The sequence below is a fragment of the Struthio camelus genome, chromosome 9 (assembly GCF_040807025.1).
Source record: "Struthio camelus isolate bStrCam1 chromosome 9, bStrCam1.hap1, whole genome shotgun sequence".
Classification (NCBI taxonomy): domain Eukaryota; kingdom Metazoa; phylum Chordata; class Aves; order Struthioniformes; family Struthionidae; genus Struthio; species Struthio camelus.
In genome coordinates this window covers 11,084,433-11,106,038 of record NC_090950.1, presented here as the reverse complement: position 1 = coordinate 11,106,038, position 21,606 = coordinate 11,084,433, and the positions used below count along the sequence as shown (strand labels likewise).

Below are 21,606 nucleotides of genomic sequence, written 5' to 3'. Positions count from 1 at the left end.
CTACTTTGTGAAAGAATGAGAGGAGGGAGAGAGGAGTCACAGCCCAGTGTGGCTGCTGATGTGAATTTCATTTGACATTGGTAGTATATTTCTCTCATTTAGGAAACTCCTATTCTAACTAGAGCCTTCATGTGCTATGACAAACCTCTAATAAGATAAAAATGATCAAACTTCGGTTACCTCTCTCAGGTTACAACCCAATTTAAAAACAGTCAGCAGAGGCACAGAGCAGTAGCACACCACTCAGAGGGATCAGAGGGATCTGAGATCTATCTCTGATCAGAGGGAGTTTATTTCTCGCTGCTTAAGGAGCGTTCAGTCACTGTTTACCTCAGCACTGGAAGGAATAGCAAAGGTAAGCAGTGCAGCTTCTAGAAATTCTCCCTGCAGTCTTCCTAAGTCCTGTTGGGCACAAAGGTTCCCATTGCCCAAGACAAACTGGAAAATATTCCATCCCTCGAGTTACTCAGACACTAAATAGTTGCCTGAGGGCTCAGCCTGCCACTTCACACTGACTAGCAGCTTACTCTGCCAGTAGTTCAACTCAAATCATCTACTCTCGCCCCACCCTTGCCCCAGTCATTATCTTCACCTCCCACTGGTTTCTTACACAAGCATAAACAGAACAATTAATCTCTTTAAGGAAGGACTGAGATTTACATGGATATGTAACATATATTAAGGTCCTGATTAAATTCAATAGTTGCCTTGCACTGACTTCATATAGCTCCATATTCAATTACAGTTTGGGATTTATTTAAAAAAAAAAAACGAAAGAAAAGAAAAGAAAAAGGAGGTTTTGAGCATTTCCTTATCTAAGTGCTAACCTGAGAAAGAGAGGTTTGGTCTGTAAACAGTAGGAATGGAGCTTAGTGATGTGGTACTGCTGGTGGAAGAACTGAAGACAGGCAAGATGAAAATTAAATACAATCATCTCAAAGATGCTCCTGTATTGTAGAGTTTATAGCACCAAACTGGCACTAAGGGAAGTAGCTGGGGTTCTGAGAATCAGAGGTTAAGACTTCTTTTTGGCTTTGACTGTCTAGTCAAAGCACTTTGTCTAGTCTATTTTGCTGAAAAGGTTACTTCTCACTGAATGCATTTACTGGTATTAAAGTAGTGTTTTTTTTTTTTTTTTTAAATCTCATCTGGCACCTTCACTACTAAATATAAGAATACTTATTTTAAAAAGCTATCAGAAGTGGGGAACTCAAATTAACATTTTAATCATCATATGAGTTGGATTAATGGGGAATAACCCATGGAATAAATTATCATCAGTCTAGGGCACTACAACAGTGAAATTTTTGAGTTACACGAAAGAATTGTAATGCAGTCTGTAATGTCATTCACCCAGTATAAAGCCAAAATTCAGACTACAGATGTTGAAAGTACTGTGCACTGCTACATTAGGAGGTGTTCTATTTGTAAATCACTATCAACAGAACAGTGAACATTTACTTAAAAAGAAAGTGATGTTAAGTCTCTTAACTGTAAGTTACAACTGACTCCTTGAAAAAAAAATCTCAAAAGAAATTGCAAAATTCTGGCAAAGCCCAACAGCCTGTCAGCAACCCGCAGTGCAGACCAGTCCTCTAACACCATCACTTACAGAATGACACTGGGTAAATGCCTGCATTTACAAAAATACTCCCCATTTTTATATACTTACTGTAGAGAGATTGCACATCCTTGACATCACTCAGCTGCAGATTACTCCTTTTTTCCTCCCTTTTCCTCAAATTAGAGGATTAAAACCCTTCTACTATTCAAGATGCATTAGGAGCACGTTATTTCAGAGCTTGTACACATCTGACCAGCCCAGCAAACAAAACTTAGAAAATGTTCTTAAATTAACAGCACTGAGATTTTCTATTCAATCACTATATAAGACCTTTTTCCTGATCAACATTATTTTATAGATAGAGTATATCTGAGTTCCAGCATACTGGATTGATATGCTGTTCATTTGTATAGTGTATTCATGTTTCAAGTTTTAGCAAAACACACAATTAAACATAAAAGCTTAGCATCCCCAAAAAGTTAACTCAAAGCAGGTTGATGAAGCATCTCTCATTTCAGACTGTCTTTTCTGGTGTGTATTTTAGCCTGAGGAATCCCAAAAGGGCTTTGAAAAATGCAACAAAGCATTGTACAAACTATACGCTTAATATTATAATTTACCTCTTAGATGAACTCTAGCACCTGTTTGACACTGAGCAGCATAACTGCATGACAGGTTACAGCTGGAAGCAGAACAGCTTTTGTATTAAAACTGCAGGTGCAGTTCAGAGCCAATGTAATTACAGAGTCTGGAATTTCACCAGAACACTAGGGTTAACATTCCATTCACTACTCCTGTAAAAATCAGTAAAACCTGAATTAACATAACACTCCCCTTAGCAACTTTTTATTTTCAATTGACATTTCTTCACTTGACAGGCAATGTGAGTGGTCAGTAAGGTCCTAGTGGAATCTTATTCCCAGTTTGAGCCTGCTAATGCTCCATGTTGGAATACAGTTCACATTTTTCAATCTGGGTGTAGGCTAGCTTTTTCAAAGTTTCGTAGCAGAATACAGTTTTGAAGGGGCCAGGTTCAGCCACCTAATTTCAACTTCCATCAAGCAGATGGTATGTATGGTCTTTTTAATCAAATACTATGCTAAAGCTTCCAGAAAGATTCCCCTGGAACTGCTCTTTCACTTGACACTAACAAAGCAGACTACCATGTCAAAAAAAAAAAATTCAGAATTTACCACTCTCCCTACCGACACTTTTCACAGCAAATCAGCTAAGGGAGGGGTTTTGGAAATGCTTAGTTGTACTACATTTATGAACAAAAGCTTATTGATAGAGAATGAGTAAGAAACATATTTATTGAGGATTTAGGATTCGGATTTATTTAGGATTTAGATATCTGCAGATTTGTATCTCATCTCTGACTGACTTCAGTCTTTCCAGAAGAGGCTCTAACTGAACTTTTTCCTACAGCTGAGACACATGGAAGGTCTCTGTCCTCCATCTGTCTACATCCGTAGAAAATTGGAGACTCCTAACCTCATGTTTAATGCCATTGAAATCATCCCAGGTTCAAAAGTTAGTGAGGGAAGATTTCCCCATACTCCAGTACAGAGTGTGATTATATAAACCTCATATCCAAGCTAAAATACTAACAACGGACTAGATTCAGTTGAGTACCAGATTAAAGCACCAAAGCTGTATGTTCTTTCTCCCATGTGCCCAACAAAAAGTAGCATACCAACACTCCATCAGACTGAGGAAAACTCTTAAATAGGAAAGATGGCTGCCAGAAAGCATTTCAGAAGAGGCACCTAATTCTTCTCTACTGTCAAAAGTTATCTTCTGATCCTAACGTCTGAAGGAGATAATAACCAGCACCTTTGCCTAACTTTGGGCAAGTAAACTACACAACTCCCAGTAGTTTTCATAGGAACTGAACTGGTGAATGCTGTGTTGCTCTGAAAATTTAGATCTGTGTTTAACAGGACAGAGATTGCAATCTCCTCTTGCAGGGAAATGTCTTCATTACAAAAACTACCTTCCCTAGAGGGAACATAGCTGCACAATTGCATAAAGGAATTTTGAAAATTCACATTTAGGAGGAACCCGATGAAAGCTTCTAACTTGACATGTTGAACAGATCTAAGAGCTGGATATAGAGGTTTTTTTCCCCCCATGTACTTATTATGAGATTTACATTCCAAAAGTTTGTATTTATATGTGGACATGCATGCAAATACACACTAACTCACAGGCACCATTCAGGTTCTGGAAGAGGTAAACTTTGCTATATTCATATACATGCTAAAAATAAGATGCTTTAAAAATGTACTCAAAACGGTGGTCAGAGATGCAACAAGCCCAACTAAACTCTGTCTGGAAAAAGAGCTCTAATACATACACTGATATTTTGATAAAGTGGCCCGAGCTCTCACTGCTTTAACAGAAAATGCTTCAACCACTTTAGAAAGAGAGAAAAGGAGGGAAAATGAAGCAATGAAAGGTAATAGTACAGATATTTCCCTGAGGAGGTTTTTGGCAGGAACCCAGGGAGGAAATCTACATTTGCACGCTCCCGTGGGAACTGAGAGAAACCCCAGCCCTGCCAAATTCTATGGCTTCATTTTGATGGATGAAAAGTCATCATATAACTGTACATTACTTGAAAACTTTGAAGAAGTGTACAACTTTCAAATTTCCAAGTGGCGTGCCAGGAGATTGTCATGAATATATGCCAACAGTACTTTATGCAATAGATATTAGGAACATACAAGTTGAATGACTACCATACTGAAAAAATAAAAGAGTTCCACAGAATCAAAGAAAAATAAAGATGAAAAAGTCTCTGAAGTCACCTATTCATTTCACGGGGAGATGTCTGTATCCCCTGTTCCCAAAAGCATTGAAAACTGGTGACCTCCCAGTCCCCTCCCATCACTTTGCTAGACTTACTCCTGGAATTTTTTCTTAATATCCAGCTTGAATCTTCTTTGCTACAGTTACCTCTTGCCCTAACCATGACAGATATGAAGAGATTATTTTCTCCCTTTTCGCAGTAACCATTTTGCATTCCATTAAATCCTTCTCCCCTTTCAGTTTTTTCTTCCGTAGTCTGTCTCATTTCAGGCTGTTCAAATGTATTTTTGAGCCTTCTCATTGTTCTTGAGGTTTCATGTCCAAAACTGAATGTATCACTTGAAGTCTGTACCAGCACTGAGAAAAGTAAAAAGACTACTCTGTGCGTTTTGCAAGCCACACTTTTTCTTCAGTATACTGTCCTTTCCTCCCTCTGCCTCTCACTCATGCAGTCCACAGGCAGTAACATCACCTAGCACTGGTTCTCTTTCTCTGGCATATCTCTCAAGGTCCTGTACAGCCCCATCCCTGCCCTGCTAAAGGAGTTTTCCCCCAAATTGTCCTTCCTGTATCCCGTCTTCTCTTTCACCTCTCCCAAAATAAGACAACCAACCATCCTAAGTCAACAACTTGGGAAAACAGCAGGATCTACTCTGTTTCATCGTACTTCAAAAAAAACATGCTTTGGCCAGATATTCCTGAGGTAAGGAGAGAGGAGAGTTTCTGGAGTCCCTTATACTAATCACATTCACCAAAAGACCATTGCCACAGGCTGCTAATTTATAGCAAGATATTTTGTCAAATTCACATACCGTGTTTCATCAGTTTGAAAACATTCCCTTGACATGGAAAGTGCTGTAATCGTATAGAAATCAAGGGAGATGTATTTATTCATACTAGCTGCCTGTTTACTCTTAAGCAGAGTAACTATGAATTTGTTGTAATAACTGATATAATTTTGTTACTAGATATTTACATTTTGCCTTAACTGGTATCAACTGCATAGCATTTTTTCTTTTAATAAATAGAAAGAACAGAAGGAAATCTTCAAAGACTATGCAAGTTAGTTTCCTCTTTTAATGCCACCTTATACTGATAAAATACTACATTTCAACTCAGGAGCTTGAAGGGCAGAGAGAAATTACAATGTTTCAATGGTAAATTGAAAGGTAAAAGAAAGTGAGAAAGAGATTGAAATTGGAGCCATGTTTCCTCCTTTCTATATTCGTTATTTAAAGACACATAGGACTGAGAAAACATGACTCCTGTATTCTGTATTGATGAAGCAGAATGCAATTTTAAAACAAACTGAAGCAACACTACATCTCCCATTCCAGGGCAGTACATAGTTGCTCCACAGTATATTTAGGCCTAGTTCATTCTAGTTCTGAATAGGTTCACAATGAACCATTTATTAACAAAGTTCAACTTTCTATTCACATACTAACCACAACAAAACCTCAGTTTTTTTGAAATGTAACGTCCAGAAGTATTCAAATGAACTACATGACATCTTTTGCTTTAGGGCTTCCATACAAACTGTTCCCTGCGCCTGTTGTTTCCAGTTCTTAGCATTTGTTGTTCTGTATCTGTTTCATCTCATTCACACGGTATTGGTAGTATTTCTGTCTCCTGACGAGACGATTTCCAAACCTACCCAACAATTGCCTCGGCACTCTCATGATGGCCGCAGCTGGATGAAATCTGTATCTATACTGACAGGGAAATACACATTTTTACAAGAGCTGAAGACACTTTATATCATAGTGTGCCAGAACTAGCTTACCCCCTCTACAGCAAAAATGCTCTCTGGAAATCAAATGTCATTCAGAGCTGGGGTGCAACATCAAAATGGGGCATGAACTCAAATCCAGATTTTTCCGACAAACCAAAAGCTTGACTGGGGTGGCATTCAAGCAAGGAAATATTTTCTAGGAGCTTGCCTTTAGGGAGATGAGATCCTTTCTCTCTCCAAATAAATCTCAGAAAGATTGATGTATTTCACTGCAGATTCTGCCAAGATTTTACTCACGCAGTAAGTGAGGAAAACCAAATACAAAGGGTTGCAAACAACATACCAGTGACTTTTCGTTACTGTCAGAAATTTAATGCTGGCAACTTTTCACTGTGATTTTTAAAATTTTAGCTTTTTTCATTATTTAATGTGATTTTAATTTGCAAGCAAAATATTATTTTACTAGCACTTTCATACCTAAAGATTAAACCCTGGCTGATCTTAGCTTTTATGCTGAATATCTTCTTCGACAAAGCTCCGTGCATGCCTTGAGGCAGCCCGGCAGGCAGCCCCCGCTTCACGCCCTCACGCGGTGGCTACCCCCTTTCGGATGGCCGTCCGGCTGCTTGCACATGCCCTGACCAAAACCGTAAGGAAAGGGTTTTATTTTGTTGTCGTACCTTACTTTCTAGACAGCCTTTGAGCGCCCCTTGGGGAGGCGGCTCCCCGGCGGCGGGGCCGGGCGGCACGCGCCTGGCGCGGCGGCCGTTACGGCCGTTACGGCCGTTGGTCGCGAGGGGGCGGCGGGGCCTCGCCTCCCGGCGCGCGCCGCTCCGGCTTCTCCTCAGCAGCGGCAAGGCGCCCGCTGGCCGCGGCGGCCGCCGGGCTGTGCGTGACCGAGGAGCCCGGCACCTCGCACGGCCCCGCAGCCCCTGCGACCCCAGAGACAGCGGTGGGGCTGTAGCACCTGAGCGGACACCGGTGCCGCAGAGGCAACCGCCGTGGAGAAGCCCAGAGCACGCCCGTGTCGGGAGCGCTCGCAAGGTCCGCAGCTGCCGTTTGGCAAGAACCCACACGGCCATCAGGGGAGGACACAACTGGAGGGAGAAGAACAAGCAGGAGCAAGTAGGCTGGGCTTTAACCGTGTCACCCACCAGCAGGGACGTGGCAACAGGATGCACGCTAACGACGATGCAGGGCTAGATCCCCCGCAGCTGCTGCAAATCAGCGTAATTTCGCTGATTTCAAGGAAAGGAGCTATCAAGGAGAGAAAAATGCCATTTTACCTCCTGCTGCACGCTCTTGGGATTTATAGCCATTTCTTTTCTTAGCAGGCTGCTGGCCCAACAGGCAGAAATTAAGGCTGCCAGAGTGCTTTACGAAGATTAAGTATGGCAACCAGTCCCTCATGAAAAGGGAAAATTCAATCCAGTCTGGTGATTCCTGTTTCACATGGGTATCAGCATACATGGGTACTGCCATGACAATTCATTTACGTTTTATGCCAGTCTGAATGAACACTGTCAGGAGTATCACAAATGCATAACAAGCCTTTACAGTTCATGAGACACTGTCTATGTGCACGTGTTTAAGCTGGCTGCCTACCTCCTTACAGCCACCAGCTTCTGCTTCAGAGCAGGATTGGCTGGTTCCATCCACCTACTGAAAACAAAAATATTTTTTTAACACACGTCTGCAAGCTAACGCATTGCCGTGTTCTTTTTCACCAAAAACCCAACTACCACATCAGAGACTGAAGGAGAAGTTAATAATTAACAGGTAAAACTTTCCATAAACCTACTTAACTGTGAGTTCAGGTCTAAGGGGTAGGGGACACAGCTGAGAGCATGGTAATTGCTGACAAATGTCATCTTACACCAGTTCTATTACATAGTAATAGACATCATTTAAACTTCTCTGAGGAAGGTTTCAGCAAAAAGGTACCTCTCTGGCACTTGAGGTAGGGATAAGAACACACTCAAGCTATTATCATAGCCTTCTTGGCAGCTGGTAATGTCACTAGTCATTAATCATCTTTCTGATGCCTGAACTATGTATGTATGAATGTAGCGGAAGACCTCTGTAACCTGTTACATACATTCTTTTTTTTTTTTTTTTGTATATATTAAGGAGACACCGAATTGGTCAAAAGCTTGTTGTAACCAGTTTTGTGCAAGGCAAATCTTAAATATTTGACCAGTTCAAAGGAAAATGAAATTAGCTAGTAGTGGACCGATAACAGCTCGTCAGAAACTAGGCTTGATCACTTTTTTTGGGGCAGATAAAACTTTTCAAAGAGGAGAAAAATTTATCACTATTACTGTCATCCTCCCATCTAAGCCTGCTGAATCCCTTTACTAGATCACTATATTTGTGATTACAAAATTGTCTGGAGTTGCCAAGTCTGGTAGCAATGTAGAGGTGAGGCTACTGTAGCTCCATGTCCCATACCCATCCAGTAGCGAGACCGAGCATGTACTCCCAGTGGGCACATACACAAACACACTCATACAATATGCATATACATATACGCAGGATCAGTCACACAGAGTGACACAATCAGAAAACGCAGCACTCATGCAAACATGAACAGCACCAGTGCTTGCATCCTGTTCCCCTCTCTGCCTGATCAGGATGAAGGTGGGTAAGTGGGAAATATATGCACTGTGGCTTCCTCCAGTAACTGGCGTTAGACGGTCAATCTGTCTGCTAACAGTCCCCGGACTCCCCAGCCTTCCAGTTGCCTTGCACACCTGCATGCACACCAGCACCCACACACGTACAGTATGGGTTCACCGGTAACTCACCTTGGACACTCAGTCTATCCAGTAGATGGTCCCGACTCCTCAGTCTCCCCGGTTGCTGGCACCTGCATGCGAGCCCAAGTCCCACCGCTGGAGCTCCAGAGAGCCTCTCCCATTGACTCATCTTCATGGGTTTCACACTTGGACAACAGGGTTGATTACTCTCCTATGCCAGCCCTGGCAGAAGCCAGGTCAGGGTGCTCTGTCTCTCTGAGTAGGTTACTGGGGTTCTTCCACCTGTCATCGTTTCTCTGTGCTCCTTTGTGTTCCTGGAGATGAGCCTTTTATCCCATATCTTAACAAAAATACCTTGACTGCAGTGAGATAGTGCATCTTGGCACAGCATCCAACTGAACATCTGGAACCTGCATTTTAGTTCCTCCTGTTACCTCCTCCATTCCTTTCCTTTCTTTTTTTTTTTTTTTTCTTCATTGACAGCCATTGCTTCTTTGGGAACACCAGCACGAACACAAAGAAACAACAAAAACAGTATCTAAGCTGGCCTTGTATTAGACAAGGTTTTGGCGTGCCTGTTTTACCTGCTCCAGGGAAGCTGCATGCAAAAACTAGCAACAGAGACAGAGGCCATATTTCTATTTCTGCTGTCAATTTCTGCTTTGTATCTTGTGTGTGCTGTTCTGCAAGGGCCTTCAGCTGCAATAGCTTCAGCCTTTCTCAGTTAAACTTTTCTCCCTCACGTTCTCCAGTGATCATCTTTCAATGGTATGTTAAAGACTGACAAATAGATGTATTATGTTTTCTCTACCGTGAAGCCTGTTCTTAGAATGAAATCTGGACAGCTTTACTTTTCAAATGACATCACTACTTTTTTGACTCTCTTTCTGTGATTTCAGTAGAAGATTTGAAAAAAAAAACCCCAAAAAAACAACAAAAAACTTTTAATGATGATCAGGGCATCCTAAAGAAATAGCTTAAAATGGTTCTAGATTACTTTTGAACATAGCTGTCCAGGACTTCTGGAGCAAAGTGCTCAGTGGCATTTCTTTGTTTTCAGTTTGAAGGAACAGCTTCCCAAACAGTCCTCAGCATCTCTGCTGTGCGTGGAGCTCTGGGGTAAGCAGCAGCCCTTCCGAGGGGCAGTGCCAGCATTTGAGGAGAAATAGACTTCCTATGCCATTAGAAGTGAAGAATTTACAGAAACAACCAAAGGTCGATGGTAAGTGGTTTGTCTCCTGAATATATTGCACAACCTCCAATGAGAGTAAACTGAGAGGCGCTAGCCACTGGTTTAAATAGCTGTTCGAATGTACCTTTTAAGTTTTCAGTTTTAAGAACCGTGCAGGGGAATCACCATCAGCAGGAGTCTACAGTTGCATGGGAATGGGCCAGCTGGGTGACCTGCAGGAGTTGCTGCATAACACAAAGGCGAGAGCTGCTGTTTGTGGAGGGTTTTTTTTTTTCTTTTCTTCTTTTTCCCTCCTTTTCTCTGCAGCAGTTCTCTCTGCCTCAGAAGCTTGGCAGTCTCTGCCGGGCTGTGGGTGAGCACAGGAACAGCCTCACTTCATAGTCTTAAGACATAGGACCCGATGCAAGACTCTCTATGAATGCAGCTGCTAATCTCCCTATTATTTTGTGACACAAATCACAAACTTCTTAGAAAGTAAGGCGTGGATAAAGGAACAGCTATTTCCTATTTATCCAAGGGGAGAGGTGGGCTGGAGGGAAAGCCACTAGTTGGAGCACACTGCTATTAATAAACCTATGGGTAGTCTGTAACAGGTGATGCATGAATACAAAACTAATTACAATGCATTAAGAAAAGGATAATACTGAAAGGTAAAGCCTTCACATTGATCATTCTCCATGGAATGGAACTGTAAGGAAAAGCATACCTCATCAAAAGTATGACCCACAATACTTGGAAATATTGTAGTGTTATAACAGTTCTGCGGTATCAGGGATTAACTGTGAAGTCGGAAGTTTTTTGTTGCTATTTTAAACCTAGTTTCTCTACAGGAAGAGTCAAGTGTTATCAAGACCAGGTGTACTTTGAAGACAATAATTGAACTGTCTGATACCAACTGTGCAAAGTTTAGAGCCTGTCGTAGCTCAACTACTTGAAAAATGACATAATACATAGAACAAGGCACAGCTCCTTTCATAGGTACAGTGTGGAAAAGGGGAATAAACCAAATTACAAGGCAAGCAAGCCACCAGAGACCAGACCAGAAAACTGGAAGGGAAATGTCGAAGTTATGCTCTGGTTTATAACTCCATACACTATAGGCTTTATTAACTTCAAATCTTGCTCTCCTGATAAAGAGTAGAACTGAATGAGGCACACAGGAAAGCAAAGCTATAGGATGCACCTCCGGGCCTGCAGGACACACCTATGTTCAGCAATATGAACCGGTCACTTCAATATAGCTGTTACAATTGTCATTATCATTCCTACTTCACACCAGGTAGTGAGCATCTTTTATAAATAAGTAAGCATTGACTTAATACATGGAAAAAGAAGCCTATTTTTCAGACCCCAGGATGAAAACCATCTGCAACTTACTTGTTTTTGACTACGATTTTCCACAACATTGCAATTTCGGAGCAAAGGCATGTTTTTTTCCCATAGTTAATTCACACAAAACCTTCCCTGCCCTCCCCCAAAGCAAACCACCACAAGAGGGCCTCCCTTTTTTTCTATTGTAAATACAACTGCCCATTTCCTTCTCTCTCCCCCCTGCCTCCCCTTCTCAGTCTTGGACAATATTTCAAAAAGAATCTTCTTCCTTTACTACCTTGCACCCAAATATTTTGCATTTACATGCCTTCTCCACATTTCCTAAATACAAATCCAAAATATGAGAGCTCAAGGCAAACCATTTGGCCTTCATCATGTTTAAGGAATAGTTTTAGTTTTAAAACTATTGTACCTACCAGAAATGAAACGAGTATAGGAGGAAAAAAAATGCACATCACCACTGCAGTGAAGAAGAATCTGAATTACATGAGGGAACATTAAGACATCTCACCTCAGCTGAAAGTACTCAACATTTTTAAGCTTTGATTTCTAAATAGCATGTTTAACACACAAAGCATCCCACTACTACCTCAACTTCAAGGAAGCAATAGGATCTCAAAGAGTATTCCTTCAGCAGCAACAGGTTTTATTTCTGGCTCTATCATTCAATGAAACTATGCAACTGCTCAAGTCAAGGTTTCCCAATTAGAAGGGAAATTCCATCCCAGTAGAGAGATCATTCATCAATTTGGTGGTAAATTCCCACAAATTCCTCTTTCCATTGTTCAGGTAGTTAAATTTATGGCCTTAGTCCAAATACAAATCCACTCGCAATTGCTAATTGAACTATAAAGTCATTCAAACTTTAAATTCTTACAGTGAATTCGGTTCAGTAATTCAGGTTGCTCGTCATTTCATTTCCATAGCTAACTCAGAGGTATGTGAGAAGGATCTCAGCGCTGCAGCTCTTTCTTTTAACCCCTCCAGCAGCACTGAAGACACATCAAGTCTTTCATTGCTATGCCTCCTCTGAGCATGCTGCTCAGAAGAGATGGCAGATGAGCACATCGTCTTGAAATACACATATACAGAAGAACAATTAGCCACTAGCTGCCTCCCCTGCCCCTTAGAGATTTGGTAACGCCCATCCACTAACTCTTAGACATGCAGTAAGTAGGTAGTAATGGCACAGTAAGTTAGTTTTCTTGTTCACACATCCATTGCTGCAGGAAAAGAAGGAAAACAAATTCTGACGTTAGCACAAAAATGTGAAATAGAAACGAGCTGTAACATCATTAAAAATCTCAAGACTCTGGAAAGGCATCTGATATACTGAAAGAATAGCTGGTTTTACACTCTGCTATATTTGGGTCAAAAAACAAAACATAAACCAGCTGAATAACATATTTTAAATCAAGGCAAGACTATTAACATAATCTACTCTGCCTTTCGTATAACACAAAGCCCAGAAATCCAAACGCTGTTAGCCCAGTAAGACGTCTTTTGAATGAAACATCTTGTCTAGAATTTAAGACTCAAATGGTTAGTGAATGAATTACATCCCGTTAATTACCCTGCCACTTTTTAAGAATTGCAGTTTCCTTGTTTTTTGTTCCAGGCTCAGCCCTCACATCTTGCCATGCCATCTGCCAAATCTCTGCTAGAAGACCTTGACTTCATACTGTGGCCAAGTCACATTTTAACCCAGTGATGAGGAAAATACAAGGTTCACAAGGGGCTCCACCCCTTCTGCAAGGCTCAATTTTAAAAAACTTCTGACCACTCCTGCTGCTCTTTCTCTGAAGACTTCCTCCTCTCTCCCTTTTACAAATGGGAACAGCACAACTGGACATAACGCAGCTGTCTTCAGATACCCATTAATAAACCCAGAATCAATCTGAGGATTATCGTTACCCACACAGCCACCACAGCACCAAGACTGCTTTCAGCCTCCATTCACATTGTTAGCTGTCTTCCAGAACACTGCTCCTCCTCTCCTGAAAGCGGGAACAACTTTGGCCTTTGCTGAATGAACTTGCCTATAGTGGTATTAAAATGTTACTGAATGAGGATACAAACATCATTCTGGCAGGAGCAATCATGACTAAGAGGAGGGTAAACCTCACAAGTAGTCCAGTTATTTTGCGGAGGTAATTATTTCTAAGAGTTAAGTAAAGAAATATTCTTACAGGCTGTTCTTAACTTTGTCACATACAAGAATAACAATGTTTTGAGAGTCTTATTCTCAGATGCACAAAGACACCTTTTGTTGCAATTGATCTACATCTTAAGTCATCTAAACAATATAAAGAATCTAGCCCTTATGCAGCTTTGAAAGTTTTGCTCCAGATTTTCCTCTTGATTTTTGCTTCTCACGTATTCCCAGTCCAGATTTCTTACTACCATCCTTACTTTAGTGCAAGGCCCATTTTGGCTGAAACAACTATTATACTTTTTAATATGGTTTTATTTTCTACAAACAAGTTCACAGCCAACGAGTGCTAGTATGCCTAATACACATATCAAAAGGTTTCAGACTAACAGTATAGCCAAATGAAAGGACCGAGACATAGCAATGGCTAATTAGCATTAGGAAGTAAAATAGAGCTGCTAAATTTTAAGTAGTACACACAAGATCAGTTGTAATGTATAATCTGATGTTTGCATCAGGTGCTAAGGTCATAGACAAGCCATTAATAACTGCAGACAGTTACTTGGTCATATTCTAATGCAGAACGTGTAATTAAAATACAAAAAAAATGACAGGTCAGGTTAAGAATTGCTATCAAATAACCCTCCTATAATCATGATATCCTTGATAAATCAGGAAGTTACACTTTGACTTAGATATCTTAATGAAAAAAAGTTTAAGTCAAAGCTTGGACTTGGAGTCTAACCCTAACTCTCCTTCCCTCAGTCTTCTGGATTCTGTCCTGTTATTCTGTTCATCATCATCATATGCCAATCATGGAGGTGACTCCAGTCCAATGTCACGTTTGCAGCAAGTGCTCTGCATGGGTTTAGCCTTTTCTTAGGCATAAAGCAAAGTCGGATTTTTTTTTCAAGCAGATTCAGACTCAAAGTCCATTCACCCCACAGTAGTGGCACATGCAATCCTAGTTTTATGAATGCAGCTGAAAACTGGACAATAAAAAGAGATATTGATGCGTTGCATTTGCTACATTCTCAAGTGACTTGGACAATCTGAAGAGCCTTTTCAGAGACACTACAATATTATATAAAAGGTATTAATTCTTGTTTGAATTTTGGAGAAGTTCCATTTTTAGGAAAATCATACCTGGATAAAATAAGCAAACCATAATAATGCACTGCAATGATCTGTGTTTCCCCTAGAAACAAAGAAAGTTACTTATCTGTTAATTTTCATGTACCCCTATTTCTTTTTCAAAATAAGCACAAGAGCATGCAGGAAGAGCAGCAAATGGAAATGATAAAAATAACTTAAGTGCCTTTTACTATAAGGCATGCATATGGCCCTGATAGTACAAACTTATGGACTAGATCCTAGATGGAAAACAGAAAAAAAAAAAAAAAAAAAAAAAAGCTTGAACTGCTATTGAACTGCTATTTACTTCATTGCTTCTTTCACCATCTTGCATTCCATTCTGGCCACACAGCTTCTTTTCTTATATAGAACATTAAGAAGTTTTCCATATACATTTCCCTAGGTGAAAGAGTTACATTCAGCCTGCGCTCCTACATTTAAATACTTGGCACTACAGTGACACTCTTAAAAACTTGAGGAGAAGCATCATCCCTTTATTCAGAGGCTGTGCGATAAGTACTGACAGCAGGGGGAGTGCTTGGCCCGCACAATGCTAGAAAAAGAGCTTGTTTCTCTACCCAGTCTTCCGATTTCTTAAACGAGGCAGCAATTTTACAGATAGCGCTAAAGCAAAGACTGAAGAAGACAGGAGGGAAACGAGGAATGAAATACCACTTCCCATACCACTCCAAGGAAAAAGAGAACTCTGGCTAGAGGATAGGAGTACTTCATATTCACAACAGCAGCACTATTAGGGACACGCTTCTCCATAGCAGCACTGATTGGGATTAGACGTCCGAAAAGGACGAGCATTTGACATCTGGGGAAATCTGAGGAACTACAGTCCCTAATAGCATCAGATTTTCTGCACCTGTCTCACCACTTTCTTCTTTACTGTGCAGGCCAAGCATATATTTCCTAGCACCCAACATGACTGATTCACCTAGGGTATCAGCCCCAAAATCTACTTAAGATTTCAAGTAAAGCACTTATTAGTTGACCAAATCCCAGTTTATGGGACCAAAGGCCCATAAAAATCAGTACATCTTTGCTACTCTATAATAAAGTTAAGTTAGAAGTTTAGAGAGCAGCTGCAATATCCATCAACATCTGGGACCTCAAGGATTCTTTGAGCTCAACAAATTAGAAAGCCATCCAAACTCACGTCCATGCCAATTTATAGCCATATCACAAAATCCCCACAACAAAGGAGATCTTCCTGCAGTGGCTAATCCAAAGAAAACACTTATATGGGCTATCTTTGCAGAAAGGTGCAAGGTTAGATGCTATTCCTAGCATAAGCTTTTCAATATACCAACTCTGAAATTTGCAAAAGTAGTTAAGGGCTGAAAGCTTCTAAACACCACAATAAAATCCAATGATATGCCTATGGTAGTTTTCTGTACTTCAGCATCATTCCTGCAAATGGTCACAAAATCAGCTTCAAATCTCCAAGAGATAACACTGAAGAATTATAGAAGCATTTCCCAGATAACTTAAGAACTCTTCAGAATATTCGGTGCTTATTTTGGACAAATGATCCATTTCACATCATGTATACAAAAAAAGTTTTACTCTAAGAGAGTTCAGATTTTCAGATTCCCTCTTCCTGTTTGCTCTCCAACACAAAAATATGTATGCCAACTAACACAGCTAGTCTCTTCGACAAAGAAAGCCTTTCTAGCAGCTACACTCTAATATGCTGCAAAAGCTCCAAATTTTTCATCATCATTCCTTTTTTAGCATTCATGAAGTATTTACCTTCTTCTACTCAGACTTGGAACCAGACTGTATGAAGTGCTATTGTGAGTCAACATGAAAGTTAAAAATGTGACAAGCAGCTTACAAGATGCACAAACTTGCTACTGCAAACTGTTAAAGTCAGAAAAAAGTGTAACACAAGTATACAAAGAGTCCCCAAAATTTTATTTAAAGAAAGATGTTCAAATGCAGCATTTGCAAACACAGAGAGAGAGAGAGGAGGGGGAGAAAGACTGGAATGCCAATAAAGTTAGAGAAGTTATGTTCAGTTATATCTCCTTTGATAAACTAGCACCATCAAATCACAAGTCACAGACTAAATTATTTCTAGACATGTAAAAAAACTCCACCATTATAAAATTTATCATTCTAGTAATGAAAAACTTTTTCAAACACTTATATTAAAAATTCTCAATCTGCTACTCCTAAAGAAGATGAAAGCAGTTTAAAATACAAGTTTTTGTATCTACTGGGGTTGTTCAAATTACCCATAAAAGATCATTTATTCTTAAATCTATAAATCCCAATCGAGGGGAAAAATGTCTAAAAGTCAGCTTTTCACAGCTCTTCACAAACTAAACAAATACGAAAGATTTACTGTGTGATAAATATACACAGTACAATATGTACAAGTCTGGTCTTACAAAATAAGAGCTTCCTAGTCCATAAAAATGCTAACTGAACTACAAAATTTCTTAAGTGTTTAGTCAAGCTATCTCAAGCAGCCGCTATATCAAATTCCTAAAACATTGATTTGTTCCACAATGCAGCAGCCCGAGAGCGTTCATAATGGGAAAGAATGCAACACTTCACCATAAAACTGATTCATCATCCTAATTTCTTACTCAGATTTAGTGGTAATGTTAGTGTTCACTATCTATCTGTTTTAAAGGTAGTCACAAGACCTCTACATATTTCTAAATTGTGTTTGAACTATTCAAAGTGCTGAAAGTGCAATCAAAGAATAGAGTTTTGTATCTATTTTCCAGGACACCCTTTTCTGGCACAGGCAACAGAAGCCAAATATTTAGAGAACTGTGAGCAAAAAGACATGTATTCATTTGTGCATGCCTAGGTAAAGTATACACAGATACACATATGCTCTTCTTAAAGATCTGTCCTTTAAATACTAAAATGCTTCCCTCTGTGAGGAGAGTTTCAAGAACTCTTTACAAAGGGTTTCATACAGATGTCTGGAATTTATAAATACCTTGATACAGTCACTTAAAATGATTGTGACATGATGTGGGGGGGGTGTTCTTTTTAAGTTCATGGTATACAAGTATTGCTCTGGAATTTAGAGAAATCAAATCTATGCTCTTTCACTTTTTTTTTTTTTTTTTTTTTTTAAATCAAGCAACATCCAGGTTACAGTAGCCCACGTGGTTTATCAATTCATTACAGTTAACACAGCATATGTGAGCATACACATATATCTGTAATACTCCCTCAGTTATTTATTTTTCTACTGAAGACCATCTGTGGTTTTTGAATGAAAATAAAATTATCTGAAAACTGTTTCAAGCAATATTCTTTTGTAGTTACACAAAAAGGTACAAGAACTAACCAGCCTGAACTGCCCCTTCACCAGAATAGATACAGAGACTTTCACTGATACACAAGTTAACATTGTTTCCTTTTCACTTCCCTCCCCTACAGCGGTCTCCTACGACATGCATCATAGTAACTAGTGCTATTAAAAACTAAGAACATATCCCTTCTGACAAAGTTAACAAATTTTTCTAGAGGGCACATGGGCTTGCTAGAACGTTTGTAATAATCCTTGCAGAACGAGGTCTGGAATGTGACATCAGCACCATTATAGAGGATGCGTATAAAGTGTTCTTTGGGTCTCTTTCCATCCTGCCACAGCTCAAAGACTAATCTGGCTGCAAATCTTGGAAATCTGGCTTCAGTAATGCCCAAGGCACTAAGAACAGGTGACAACGTGACATCATGTGCAGAATAAAGAACAAATACTTCTTCTTTCTTGCCTTCTGCAATACGCTGCAGCCGGTTAACAGTCTGGTTGAGGAGAGGATGAGTAGCCAATAGTGCATACAAGAAGTAAAGTTTCTTCTCCTGTCTTTCTCTTTCATCCTCTAACTGATGTCTCTTGATTACTTTGAAGTGTTCCATACCAATGCAGCCGGTGTTAGTACATGGAAAACTGACATTATGGCAAAAGTAGCACAAGAGAGAATCTATCGGGTTAGAAGCTCTCAACTGCCTGGTGGGAATGCCTACAATCTTTGCCATATCCACATATATTTTCTCCAAATTGTTGTTCTTCACCCGTAAGCTGTACTGTCGGCGCTGTTCCTCTTCTAGGTAGTGGTTTCGCATTGGGCAGTCACAGCTTCCAGAGCAAAAAATGGTGCTCCACTGATGTCTCATGTTAATTTTCTTCCAGTCAAAATCTGGTAAAAATGTGTAGAGCAGTGCCAGTGCACTCTGCAGGGTTCGACTTTTTCCTGTTGTCTCCAAGTAGAGCTGTTTTGCTGTCCAGTCACTCTGGAGCAGTTTATGTTTGTTTATATAAATTTCTCGTAATAGCTGTCCGTTTCGCAAGTGCTGTACAATCCCTAGAACAGATTTTTAAAATAAGTTATAGCATGTGATTAGAACCTTCTTAGTTTCGGAGAAGAAATAAGAAAATCATAGCTAGCAGTCTTGCTGATAAATGCACAAACTAGTTAAAAAGTTAGGAACTTCAAAGCTGAACCTCACCTATGCTTGGCTATCAGGGAAAATGCATGAAACAAAATACTTTCTCTCAAGTATCTCTCAGATTCTGGGAGTTAAATTAAGATACACAGACAAAAAGCTGGTTTTGTAAAATTCATTTAAACCTTAGTAGCTTAATGTTTGTTCTTTGGAGTAGAGACAAGCCTCAATAGAAAATCTAATACAACTATAAAAATATAATGGCTATGAGTGTGGATCCAGACCGCACCTGAGTCAAGTTTCCAGAGAGCGGCAGTGAATGCTGGTGCTCCCTGCAAATTTATGGTAGCTGGTAAAAGTACCGGCTCTCGAATGAATACAGAGAGTGTAAACTCACGTGCAAACTCACAAAACAGAGTGGGAAGGTACGAGAATCACATCATCAGATTTCCTTTCCTATCCTCTACTCAAATTGCTTGATAATTCTCACACTAGCCCTCAGCGGGAAAGGAAGAGGGCATGCGTCCTTCTCCCCCGCCAATACCTTTACTTCAGAATCAATATTCCTTATATTATCCTCCTACAGCAGCCAAATAACAGGCATGAACCCTGTGTGCATCAGCACATTTGTATACCTTGTTATAGACAACAAGTCCCAAATACTAGCTCAATTACAAGCTGTGTGCAACAACGAATTCAATTTCCCACGCAAGGTTCCTTGGTAAGCTGACTCCATTTCTCCTGAGGTGACTCTGCAAGGCTTGCAGTCACTTGCCTAATGCAAGTCATCCTTCGGATGAGTGTCCAGAAGGTATGATGATTTGACAGGCAATTTATGGATTCACAAATACAGAAGGAAATTCTCAGAAACAGTTGGCAAGACAGAAGTGGCACTAACCCCCAAATTTACATGTTCTTAACTCTCTCTAGGCAGTCTCCAAATCTATTGACTATCCAGACACATTGCAACGTGCTCCTTTAGTCACTGATATTTAGGAAAAGGATAACATACCACTAAAAGTGATTGCCTGTAGTGTGGGAAAAAAATAGAATAGATCGTTAAAATTTGAAAAGGCACAGGAAAACAGAAGGGTGCCATGAATGTGAATTTTCAAATGAAATTAATATCGAAAAGAAAAATCTACATGTGACCAACCTTTTTCACAATGCACATAACAGCTGTGCAACAGCTATGTTTCCCCATAGTTATGGATAGGTAGGTACTCATGTGTTTTTTATTTTTGAAACACCAATATGAATACACGCAGAAAAGGAACGGCAGCAAACAAGTACACTGACTTAAGTTCACATCAGTTCAGCTAGTATTCTGAGGCAGAAAATACAAACTATTCTATGAACTGTGGAATCAGTGAAAAGCTCTTTCTTACAAGTTTGCAACTTGTTTCTATGTTTCTCTCCTCTTACTCTTTGTTCATATTTACTATCCCCTGTTGCCAACAGTCCAGATCCTTTCCAAATGGCCCTTTCATCACTCTTTGGACCCAACACCACCACCAGCTTCCCTCTCTAATCCCAAGCCCTTCAGCTCCTTCAGATACTCCCAATGACCCCAGCAACACAATACTCCCAGCTCTCCACATTCTTTCTTCTACATACCCATATTCCCCGCTGCAACATTTCCAGTTGCCACCCATCTTCCCGACCTATTTAGTATGGATAAACTAAAGCATATGTTCACTAGGAGAGTTCAGCAGCCTTTCTCTTAGGGATAGAATTACCAAAGTGTCTCTTCTACACTCTTTTTTTTTTTTTTTTAAAGATATTGTTTGGAATTTAAGTGCTGGTATTTCCACCTTTTCTCCCAATACCTAAGCTCAACAGAACTGACACAGAATATACGAATAAGCTTCATTTCCTTGTGGTAAAAATACACATAAATAAACACACTAGAAAATAGGAATCCAACACCTTTCAGCATAGCTTTTTTTAATACTCTTGACACTTTGTAAAGCTTAAAACAAAACAAAGTGGGAGGGAAAAAAGCACTACATATTTAAAAGAGCTTTTCTACTTCCATAATACAAGCATCAAACTCATCTGTTACACCTGGATCTCTTGCACTAAACACACTACTTATACTGCAGGTGAAAACTGGCAATTAAGTGACCGTTCTTTGGTACCAGGGCTGTTCTGAGTTTCAAATCAGTAAGTAACAGAATATGAATTCTTCCTCAGGAGGGAATGAGCAATGTCATTTTCTGAGGAGGAGGGACAAAGCAGTTTCATGGTGTGGTGCTGTAACTTGTTAAAAATAAAGTTGAGAGAGATGTCAAAAGTAATCGATCTATAAGAGAATGCAGGCAGGCTGTAGAATAAAGTACAGTTACCTAGAACTGTTACCACTTTTGTGGCATACAGCATTTCTTATATTATTCATATTCCTGTATGACCTAAGCTACGACCAACATTATAAGCTTACATAAAATTCAATACATAGATATACATACACACACATTTTTATATAGAGAGAAATAG

General features: G+C 39.9%; 1 protein-coding gene across 6 annotated transcripts in view; it reads right to left on the bottom strand.

Moving 5' to 3' along the window:
- Positions 1–16,587: 16,587 nt before the first annotated feature.
- Positions 16,588–21,606, bottom strand: part of PXYLP1 (2-phosphoxylose phosphatase 1) — a 59,493-nt gene continuing 54,474 nt past the window's right edge. For all 6 annotated transcript variants that reach the window (XM_068954141.1, XM_068954143.1, XM_068954140.1 and 3 more), the window contains one exon: positions 16,588–19,028. In XM_068954141.1, the coding sequence (XP_068810242.1) occupies positions 18,097–19,028 (932 nt within the window). In that variant the 3' untranslated portion in view covers positions 16,588–18,096. The remainder of the gene's footprint in view (positions 19,029–21,606) is intronic.